Genomic DNA, 12,366 nt, shown 5'->3' on the forward strand with positions numbered 1-12,366 from the left:
TGATGGTATATCTCCCTGCCTTATCATTCCCATTATCTGGCCCTATCTCACAGGCATCGGTGCAAATTAATGGTGCTTTTTCAGCACAGTGTTTTTATCATTGCTCAGAGAGCACCCAAGGGGAGAGAATAAGCTAAATATTAAAATACTGCATAAATCTCTATTTTAGATAACCGACCAACGTATGGCGGTGGAGGGGGGCTATGGTGCCCAACAACCTTTTTGTCCTTTAGAATGACTCTCGGTCTCTCTGTGCACTGGATCAGACGGTCTCTTCTCTCTTCCTCTTCCTGAAGTGCCGGAAAGAGGAACTACGGGCTCCGCGTGACCTTTCGGAGCCAGAGACAATACCCTGATATTATGAATACTCTAGTAACGGAGCTGTGAGAGCCATTAGATAACTCAGTTCCTGGACATCTCGGATGCATTTCAGAAGGAAATCGACGCAGAACGATTTGCATGCAAACGCCTCGGTCAACAGTTTAATGACTCAAGCTCATTTCGGGTATTCAGAAGCTGTCACGCTTGTCGAATGAGATAACAGAAAGTACCACATCAAACAAAATATGCAAAGATTGCTTTGCACTGACTGAAAGCCTTCAAACATATTTGTGTTTACTGTACTGCATACTAGTACAGTCAAACAATATTTGCTCTGACAGAATACATCTCAATGTGTCACGCAAATGACAGGACGTTCAAAATAAAACATTTTCAAAGAATACAGTTTTTTAAGTTAAATTTAACTTTATGTACATGAGCTCAACAGAAGCATGAATGATATCATTCTCACACACACACACACACACACACACACACTCAAACAGAAACATTTCATTTCACTAAAACAAACACATAAAAATATTGAAGTGCCGATAAAAAGACATATGGCTTTTAAAAGTGTGCAATCTCGCTTGATCCCTTCTCCATGGCTCAGTTTAACCTGTTCCTAAAAAAAATCAACATTTCTCAACAGAGGAAGAAGATTCTTCATTCTTCCTCCCTACGGTCCAAACACACAAACAGGCTGCTTCTAAAGGCCTTGAACAGCGATCGCACTTGGCTCTTTCATTCACAAAAGATGAATGCAACAAAAGCCAGCCTATTTAATTATTATATAAAAGACAGAACTGCAATTTTACTGTCTGAACTTTTCACTTCGTGAGGTGTTGAAAATATTCAGGTACTATATCATAACAGTGTCCTAAAAATAGGCCCTGAAAAATGGAAATGCTCAAGCTGATGGTGTATATTTTATGAAACACATTAGTTATTTAACTCTGTAGAGCTCTGCAGATTATTCTTTGTCATATTTATTAAATATTAAATTTATTTTAGATCACATAAATACTTTTTTGAAAGAATGCATTTAAGGAATGCAACAACTAAATAGGTTTTGTTTTTACACATTTAGACATTCCCTAAAAAAAAACAATTTGTTTTAATTAATTCATTCTTTTTTCTATATGCTTTATCATAAGTGCACAAACTATATTTCAGTCATTATTAGCATGCATGAGGGATTCTGGGCGATTTTTTTCTGACATCCACAGCTGACTGTTAACAGACCCTTAAACCCATTTCACAAGTATCGCTGGACGTAAATCTACAGTGACCTAAAAACTGAATGACAATTCAGCTATCATAATTTTATACATCTTGCCAAACAAAAATAACGCTAAAATAAAATGTCAAAAATAAAAACATGACATAAAAATGTGATTACCAATGTATTGCCTGTTATTCATGGAAAACATCTTAACATGGTCAAATATAAAAAGTCTGAAAGATGAACAGACGCAAAACACTATTTACACCCTTTTAAGAATCAGCTGAAAGTCTTCAAATCTGAAACTACTTTAAACTAAAACACTGAATCAGTTTATGAGATTCTCACTACGGAATATAACATTTTCAGCATTAAACAAACATGCATAACTAAATACAAAAGCACTTCTAGAAAAACAGCTGCATTTTATTTATTTATTTTTAATTCTGTTTGATAGCCAATAATAAACTTGCAATATGCATAAATACTAAATGAAAGCTAAAATGAAAAAAAAAATAGGCAAGACTTCAAATGTCACTATTATGAAAAACAACTCCACATGCCTTAACAAATGCTAAAAAAGAACTGACTGTAAACAGACACTCCTGGGGCTTTGAAAGAATCAGCTTAACATCATCTAAAACAACTAATTTATGCAGTTTCTGTGATCGTCACTATATGAAAATTTAAGAATTAAATACATTTTATAGCCTACAACACAACAAAACTAAAATATGCACTAAGAATTAGTAAACGCAAAATGAAAGCACATCAAACAAGTCTTAAAAATGTTACATTCACCGTATCACGCGAAAAACAAGCCTCGTTAAATACAAAAACACCGAACATCAAACAAGATTTAAAGAAGAACTAAAAGAAGAACATTTGCACCTGCTGCTACTATCAGTTGTCATAATAAACTGATCTATCTCTGTCTCCCTTTCATCCAGCTTTACTCCGCTTGGCTTTGAAACAAATAGTAGTAATCATAATAAACAGAGTAACTTACGCTTGATTTGCCGGGGGTTGCTCTGCTTTCTGCGGGACATGTTGATCCGGATGATTATTGATTATTAACTATTAGTATATATTATTATGAGAGGTTATTATGGATCATCCAAGAGCCGAACGGGTCGCAGAAGGAATGAGGATTATTCACAGGCTCTTGCTCTCACACACGCGTCCCCCTCGCTCAGTGCGTGCGCACGAGTGTGTGTGTGTGTGTGTGTGTGTGTGTGTGTGTGTGTGTGTGTGTGTGTGTGTGTGTGCGCGGAGCTGCGGTCCGCTCGGACTGAAGACGGAGGGGAAGGCGTTTCGCGCTTTTGTTTGAACATGAATTTTGATCCACCGCGGTCGCCGTATACATACAATCTCTCACATATAATGCTGTTAAACTTCATTGTTCATGTGAGGACTATTGTTCCGAAAAGCGCCACACTCAAAGCGCTTCTGTGTCCATGTGTTCATTCTTTTTGCATAAAAGTTATTTTTAAGGTTTGATAGCTGGAAATCCCTAATAAAATATTCTTATTCATGTATTAATGACTCAATTTATCGAGTATAAAGCGTTTCTATTATCGCATAGATATTACCAAAATATGTGTCTTCAGCAGAGCTGAGAGATCTGCTGACGTTTTTCTTAGCCAATCAAAAATGTAAATTAGGCTACCTGACAGTCATCATCCGTGTTCAGGTTTTGTAAAGTCTGGTTGGCTGCCATTCTTTGGAGGGCGGGGTTTTGGAACAGGTGTGGTTGAAGTTAGAAAGACAGATAATAACGCCTTTAAAGACATCCACTGAAACTACCACGTTTAAGCATTGTTTTAAATATCCTTGATTACTCATAAACAATTTATATAGAGGCTCAGCCGACAAAAACAGCAAACTCCTTTTTACGAGCGCGTCGTGACGTTCTGTGACCTGTTTACTGTAGCTATATTTTATAAACTTGACAAGTGTTGATAAACTTGAAAAATAATTGTGTTTAAATGCTTGAAATTAATTTTGTTGAGCTTACATTTTAATTCATTTTTTAGATCAATCTTTTATTTATTTTATTTTTACATAAAAAGTAAATTATATATAGCCTACACTCGATAATTTTTTACAAATCTAATGTTTTTATTTTTAATATATTAAACATAGGCCTATACTATGTTATTTAATAGTTTTATACTTTGATGTCTAAAATAATAGAGAAATTAGGCTACAATTCTATAATTGTTTTAGTTTGTCCACTGATTCATATGATCTTTGATGATATGACTGATCTTTTTATTATACCAACACATCTGATCTGTGTGGGTGAATCTTCTTTGATAGCACATTTAACATTTTAAATGTTATAGGTTCAGTGTAGTTCAATGTATTTATAGAGCCCAATAAAAAAAAAAAACTCTTAAGCTGCTGAACAAATATAGTTATGAGCATATGTCCTATTCAGAATTATCTTTTGTTTTGTTTTTTGTTTTTATCAAATAAAACAATCAAAAAAGATATTGTATAAAAAGCAGATATAAGAAAACAGATGTTAAGTGGCTCAAATTAATTTTGTCTTTTGTGATTAGTGGGTGAGGATTTTTAAAAATAATTTAATGGAAAACTACATACAAATTTCCCTGACCTTTTCAGTCCTAAATTTGAAATCAACTTAAACAAACACAAATGATAAAAAATCCATATGTTTTAATTAAAAGTGATTTTCAACTCAGGACTTTCAATGTGCTACTTTCAGCATGCATTTGGTGAAAAATATGTTCATATATATTAAAAAAATCATGCAACTTCCACATCACAGAAAATCCCTTTACTAAAAATTTGAAGTATCATTTCTTAAACAGTTTCAGGGCCCGGAAATCGCCTTCTTCAATTAGCCAGTTGAACTGCCAAGTAAGACAAGCAAGTCGCCTGTGAAATTATCTTGTAACCCAATTCCGGGACTTTGGAACGGAGTCTGAAACTACGGCATAATTTCAAGGGGTTAACTAGTCAATGGAGCTGCACCTTGAGGAAACCTTTATCTGTCTCTGTGCAGTTTGCTTCTGCTTTCACCAGCCATTACACTCTGGCAAGAAGTGTGCTCTTCCCAGCATCCTCTGCTCCAGCGCTGGCGGGCTGTGAGCTCCAGCCATGAAGAATAAAGTTAGTGATTCATAGCTGAGTTCTAGTTCTGCTTCAGATCTAAATGATGGTGGAAATCTATATCAAATTTTTATCAATTATTATGTGTAATGTTTTAAAGCTCATGTTCATTGTCTATAAACTACAACCAGATTGAGGCTTCTTCGTATCATTTTTGAGACACGTTCAAGCATTGCTCTGTTGTTTGAGGAGCCTTCCTGCTGAACCAATGGCTTGAGTTTGGGGTGGAACTAAACATTTGGCTGAACCAATGGCAGGCCGTCATTATTTTTCCAGTTCTACTTGGTGCTATCAGTGGCACGCTGAGGCTCATGCCAACATGAAACCAAAACTGAGGCTTTTTACCTTCTTAAAGCAGGTTCCTTGTACATAGTATTCCAAATAATAATAAGTTAATATTTTATATAAAATAAATAATAATAATAATACCATACAATTTCTCATGGAATACCAGTTTTTAAAGGAATAGTTTGTCCATAAAAGAAAATTTGCTTAAAATGTACTTACCCTCAGGCAGTTCAATATGTAAATTAGTTTGCTTCTTCAACAGAACAGGTTTGGAGAAATTTAGCCTTATATGACTTGCTCAACAATGGATCCTCTGCAATGAATGGGTGCCATCAGAATGAGAGTCCAAACAGCTGATAAAAACATCAGTAATCCACACCACTTAATTAACATGATTCTCAAATGAAGCTGTGTGCTTGTAATAAACAGTTAATGTACTTTAGCACACCATGCCTCTCTTGATATTATAGTTGATTCAGTGAATATTTTATGCTTGTTTATAAATTGTTCAATGTTAAAGGATCATTTCTGAATATTTTTCTATATTGTTACATTTTCTCATGCAATATTTTATAAGCTCATCTCCTGTTTCCTATTGTAATAAATGTGTGATCAGTTTATTCATCACTCCAAATATAAAACAGCATTTGTAAATCTAGATTAAATTATCTTACCAGAAAATATTACTATTTGTTTTCCTCAATAAAACATGCCTGTTTGAGAATTCCAGATTTCTACAGAAGCCCAGTTTGTGCATGAGACTTCCAGCAAACTTAAGGCTCGCAGTCTGGGCCTACACTCATTCTGACACTTCCGTAAAAAGCTATTAATTTCCGTGTTAAAAAGCTCATAATTCTCAATTCATTCACAGCTGTTCTCTTGAACCCTGCACTCCAATAAGAGTAATATGTTGCATATATGCTCATTTCTATTGTGCGCTCACATGGTTTTCACATAATTTGAAGGCCACAGGTGTCACAGTCTGTTGTTTTGTGTAATTCTGAATAGGGCTGAGTATGACTTCTCTGACCCTCTTTGAGCTCCTGTGGCAGGTCATCGGCAGTGCGTGTGGTTTGTATTAACGAGTACCTACAAATTAATTAACTGACCCCAGGCAAGAGCAGGGCAACCTCTTTTCATATCGTTCAAGGTTAGATTACATTTGGAAACATGTTTCATTTCTTCAAAACGCTGTATGCACATATGCAAGGAATTAGAGGTCGTTTTTACCAATCAATAATTGAATCAAAGTGTTTTGCTGCAGGAGATATAACTGCAGGAGGACGGCGTGTATAAATGCGACACAAAATCAGTCACAATGATAAGGAAACGCTTCTCTTTCTTAATTTAACCTTGTATTTTGTTTCAGGGCCAGATTAAATTAATCCAGGCACACCGGGTCATATAATAAGTATAGCTGAAAAATACTGTATAATAATGCGCTGTATAATAATGATTGCTAAGGTGTTGTTCATCCCAAATTCAAAGCACACAGAGACAGCCACTGCTGCATGTATGTCATCAAATATAGTTGCATTTAGTAGCAATGCATTATTGAACGTTATTGTTTCCATTTACAGACAGACCAAAACAATTCTAATTCTACACTGATTTACCAGATTATATAATTATGAGGTTATTAATCTGCTTGGCTGCCTGATTAACAGTGGTGATTCTGTCTATTGTTTTCACAAAATATTCAATGTCATTTTTAAAGATGGAAATCATATATTTTGCCACAATATCACAATAAAAACATAGCTGAAGTATGCTTTTTTTGTCTTTTAATTTTACATAGAAAAACTTTATTCAATAAATTTTTTAAATTGTTTTTAAGTGTTTTCTTTACTTTATATAATCGATTTTTCAAACAAACAAAACCATTCTTTTCCACTGTTTCTTCAGGTTCTTTTTAATCTTTCTTTTTATTTCTTTTTCAAATCTCTTAAAAAAGTTTCTTAATGACAGCATCCTCCGGGAAGTGACATGTTTGGTGTTCGGTGGTAGGAAAAACAGCAGCACAAACATCGGCTAGTATTAATAATTAAGTTAATTAACTTTCTTTCTTTCCTTCTTTGTTTCTTTGTTTCTTTCTTTCTTTCTTTCTTTCTTTCTTTCTTTCTTTCTTTCTTTCTTTCGAATTCCAGTTTCTTAATGATTTCATTCTCCAGAAAGTTTTTTTTTTTTTCATTTTTAAACTTCATACGATCCTGTATTTTTTCCTTTATTTTCAAAATCTTTTCCATCATTTATTTTTCCTTTTTCTCTAAATCCTGTTAAATTGAACAAAAGCCAGTTTCTTAATGGCATAACCTTCCAAAAAGTGTCATAATTTTTGCCGTTTTTCTTTTTCAACAGCTGGAAAAAAAAAACAGCAGAAAGTTAATGCAATTTATACTATGTTATATTTTTCTTTCTTTCAAAATCCAGTTTCTTAGTCACTTCATTCTCCAGGAAGTTTTCTTTCTTTCTTTCTTTCTTTCTTTCTTTCTTTCTTTCTTTCTTTCTTTCTTTCTTTCTTTCTTTCTTTCTTTCTCTTTTTAATTTAATATTTTAAAAATTCATAAGATCCTGTATTTTTTCCTTTATCTTCAAAATATTTTCCATCATGATTTTTTTTCCTCTCTAAATCCTGTAAAAAAAAACCATGCAGTTTCTTAATGACATCACCTTCCAGAAATTGTCATAATTTTTGCCAGGTGTTTTTTTGTTGTTGTTGTTGTTGTTGTTGTTGTTTTTAACAGCTGAAAAAATTGTAAAATCTTAGAAGTGTCATCATGCTTGGTGGGGGAGAAAACAACAGCAGAAACATGGGTTAGTTTTAACAATGAATTCAAAGAATTCTGTGATGTTTCATGATAATACAGAAATGTCTATAATGAAACATCATGAGCTGCAGAAATTCCTAAAAAGAAATTTTGACACTTCTCATCCCAAAACAATCCAAAAATAGCCAGATATTGAGGCTTCTTTGAGCATAAATTCAGGGAGTCCAGCTAAATTGTGAACTCCAGATTAATTTCACACCACAGCTCAATCCCTCAGGACCTTGGCATGCGTTGGATCTTATTTTCGCCGCCACGGCGCCTCGTGTTGGTCCCGCAATTTGACTGACAGGTACAAATCTATGTGAGGTGGAGGGCGCTTCCATCACGGGCTGCAGCAGATGGTTGAAATAATTAACATGATGCTGTTCTCATCGCAGGGGAAATCAGTGGCATGGAGATCATGCCGCTGCTGCTTTAACACACATACAGTGAGGAGTTTAATGGTAACGTTAAATGAAGGGATTTAGAAGACATATGGGATTGTGCTGTGATGATAAAAAAATGCACAGTCATAGACGTATTTCACTGGTGAAGATCAAGCAGATATTTGTCCAGTCAAAAAATCTTTGCCTGGGAACCTAAAAAAATATCAACCTGACTACACAAGTTACGCTCATGAAAGTCATTTATAATGAATCGAGTCGAGTAAAAACGCTAACAATGGCATTTTCAAAAATCACATTTCAAAATCACTGTAAACTAGGTGTGTGTGTGTGTGTGTGTGTGCAGCTAAATATATCCACGTCTGCCTCCAGCACATTTAAATATGATTTACTGCCGTCTGAACTTCAGCATCAGCATCGACGGCAGCTCTTGAAGTCGCAAGGCTGATTTTCTGCTGTATGATGCCACACCAACTGGCATTATGGGACTGGCTGCTATCCAGAGGAGGTGACTGTGTGTGTGTGTGTGTGTGTGTGGGCGCTGTTAGACAGCTGGAGGAGTGGACGAGCATCAAGGCCATGCATTCATGTCCATCTGCTTAAAAAGAGATGGAAGGTCTAGTGTTGATGAAATTAATAAAGGCCAAAAGATACAGGGAATAAAATTGCTATGACGCACAGAGTAAAAAATGTGTTGTCAGGTAACCTTAAAAGGAGATGGCATATAAATCAACTGGTTTTATTGAAGTCAAATATATTAGTAAGATTTTTATGACAGAATCAAACAGATTGCACCAAAGAAAGTCATTTACAGTTATCAAATTAGACTATTAAAGAATATTTTTACACTACTACAGTACTTTACACTACTAAAGAAATGTTAATATCAATAGAATCTTTCCATTCCACAAAAGGCTCCTTATACTGCAATATAACATGCACTTTAGATTTTTAAAATTTTAAATTTTTAGACTATAATAATAATAATAATAATAATAAATAATAATAATAATAATAATAAACATTTTCTTGGTGTGAAGAACATTTTAATTATATAAAGACTATTTTTTATTATTGAGAACCTTTTTGTAAAATAGAAAGCTTCCATAGATTTGAGAAAAATATTTTTATTTAAATTCCTACTTTGCACTACATTTTCATGTTTCCATCATGTTTTTAAATATGTCTGGTAAAATATTATATATAATATTTTAATGTTTTGAATATAATATTTTACAATAATAGCATGAAAAAAAATCATGGCTGAACTTTAAAATCCTTGAAGGATGTGATAATTTTTTAATCTTCTACTTCTAACGTGGAAAAACTGGAAATGTATTTACATTTAACCTGCTCTTTCTACTCAGAATGTCTTAATGTTTGAATGAATCATAATAGCTTTTTCTGTATTTTTTTCTGAAATGTTCTTTAAAAAAAAAAAAAAAAAAAAAAAAACACCCATTATTTTTTTAAGAATGTGAATGCCACGAGAAAAAAATTTCAAAAGAACTTTTCGGTGAACAGTTTCTTTCAGTTTTTTTATTTTTATTTTAAAAATCTAAAGAACCTTTTTCCTCTATAAAGAACCTTTTATGCAGTGGAAAGTATGTTAAAGGTTCTTCATGGAACCATCAATCCCAATGAAGAACTTTTATTTTTAGTAGTGTTAATTCACTTTTTATTCTACAGGATAATTTCTCAAAAAGTATTTTGCCCAGACTAAAAACTGCAAGCTGCCAATTAAGATATTTTGATCCGCAACATGTGTGTCCTGTGTCGCTCGTGTCGATAGTGTGAGATTATTTTATCATTAGTGCTTGTGTGTGTGGCGTTCTATAGAGACGCAGTGTGAATCTGAGTATAGCTACAGCATTATCAGTGTGCCATGTTCCCGCTGGTCATGGCAGTGTGCCCCCTCCAGCATCCGCAGCCTGCCAACAGATGTCTGTGAGCGTGCCCGCTTCTCCACCCCGTCTGCCAACCCCGTGTTCAGCGCCAGCCCTCTGCCCAGCAACACACTTCCACACTTCTGCTCCACACCTTCTTCTCTCTGCTTTTTTTCTTCCCTTCTTCCTCTGTTTCTTTGTTTTCTCTGCACTCGTCCTCTCCTCTTTTCGATCCCTCCATTTTGAAGCTCGGTTTGTGTTTTGCTGTCTAGGATGAAGGTTAAAAATTATTTGACATTTATTGTGAGTGTTTTGCAAATGCTAATGCAACCCGTGTTCTACAACGTAAAAGGAGATTTTTTTTTATTTCTATTCCTTGATGATTTCTCTTAACCTTCCCCTCCCCCTAAATATTGATTTTATTTATATTATCACTGTTTAAGATATTCATAGACACCACTCTCAGATTTTCACTGAAACTTAAATAATCAATCGATGATAAATTGAATATTTTACTGATTCTTCAAGAATTATTTATTTTATTTCTTAACAATTCCTTCCTAATTTCATGATTTTTTTAAAAATATCTCTTACATATGCACTTAAACGGTTAAGAGAATTATAGGGAAATGATCAAGATAAAATAATAAACAATAATAATGTTAATAAATAAATCATAAAAGTTATTCTAGGCGAAATACTATATTAATTATAAAAGAAACCCAGTATTTACTCTACTTTTAAGAATTAACTCAAATATTACATTAAACATAGTTTGTTCCTGTTGTCATAACTATAAAATTATATTAAAAGGAAATAGAAAATATGTTATTTAACACTAAGCATTGAATATGCACAGACAGACAATGCTGATCAACTATTACATGTAATCCATCTTTTATTATTCAAAGCAGTGAAAATGACACAAAATGCAAATTGGATTAATTTTAATCGAATAACCTCTTCACACATACTATAAAAAGTAAAAGTAAAAACACGCTATCGTTACAATAATGAGTTATTTATACCTGCGCTGACCCATAAAAAGACTTTTGTTGCTGTCAGGTTGATTCAGTCATATTAAATAAAATTTCTGATTTTGACTGGTTATTTTGGATGAAGTGGATCATTTTAGGTTACCTGAACAAAACATTTTTTACAGTGCAGACTCAAAGAAATGACAGCAAGAGCTGTGAAATATTGCAACATTTAAACACTGTACAGCTTTTGAAACAGCATCTAGACACATTAAGAGAGAACCAGATCTTCTACAGCTAAGTAACTGACAGTTTTCAAGGACAACAACAATTGCTCTGCACTCTTAATTCATCTAATCAGCACTTCTCATAAGACTTCTTTTTGCTGATGATCAAGTAAATGTGTGAATTGCATGGACTAAATGTTTGAAAGAGTTACTTTTTAAGAAGTCAATTATAAGTCGAATTCTAAATGCATCCTTACCATTAGAGAGAATCATTTTTAATGAATTACCAGCAGATCACTGGTGTTTTAGAGCTTTTTAACATACTATAGTCCAAATCATTTTTATTGTATCTTACAACCAAATGATCAACATCTTAATTTTTATCCAAATCCTATTATTATGTCCAGCCTTGAGTATAATATCCTCCCGAGGAGATTTATTTGCATTCTTCCCTTCCGTTTAGGTTTGCGAGGATAATATTCAGTGGATATCAGTCACAAACAGCATATGAACTGGCTGTTCGCTCTGACGGAATAACTGCATTGAAATACAGCTGCACACAATTTCTGCAATACCTTCATTAAAGGCTGCCAAGGGAGGAAAATACACAGAATATCCAGTTGATTAATCTATAATTATTAGATTACAAACGGCCGGGCACAGTCCACAACAGTTGCGGTTAATTACATGCTTGCAGGGAGCACTTGCGCCCATGACAGATGCAACAATAACCGCATAATATCAAATTTCTGAGCAGAGCTGCCAGTTAATCAGAGACCCTTATTCTAATGCGCCTAATATAATTGTCCGATCCATGCCATTTCATCTAAAACATCTGAACTAGGATGTTTGGATTTGGTGCTAGGGTTGTTTTGCGGCGTGATGGTTTTGATCAGTACAGCCGCAGAGGCAGCAGTGTGACAAGAAAGAGAAGAAAAACAAATCTGTGTGTTTTTTCACAGAGAGGTTGGGTGTAGACAGCTCTGAGAAGTGAATCTACATCTGCCAGCCTCCATGCAAATAGCGCCGCCACCCTTAATAGTGAAACCTTCGATGAAAAACAGATAAAAATATTAAATATTCAGGC

The 12,366-nt window shown here is 34.2% G+C and overlaps 1 protein-coding gene across 2 annotated transcripts in view; it reads right to left on the reverse strand.

Moving 5' to 3' along the window:
• LOC132158829 (zinc finger protein ZFPM2-like) overlaps window positions 1-2,787 on the reverse strand; it is a 152,508-nt gene extending 149,721 nt beyond the window's left edge. For both annotated transcript variants that reach the window (XM_059568414.1, XM_059568413.1), the window contains exon 1: window positions 2,559-2,787. In XM_059568414.1, the coding sequence (XP_059424397.1) occupies window positions 2,559-2,598 (40 nt within the window). In that variant the 5' untranslated portion in view covers window positions 2,599-2,787. The remainder of the gene's footprint in view (window positions 1-2,558) is intronic.
• Between the last annotated feature and the right edge of the window lie 9,579 nt (window positions 2,788-12,366).

This window comes from Carassius carassius, chromosome 15, assembly GCF_963082965.1.
Source record: "Carassius carassius chromosome 15, fCarCar2.1, whole genome shotgun sequence".
Taxonomy (NCBI): Eukaryota; Metazoa; Chordata; class Actinopteri; order Cypriniformes; family Cyprinidae; genus Carassius; species Carassius carassius.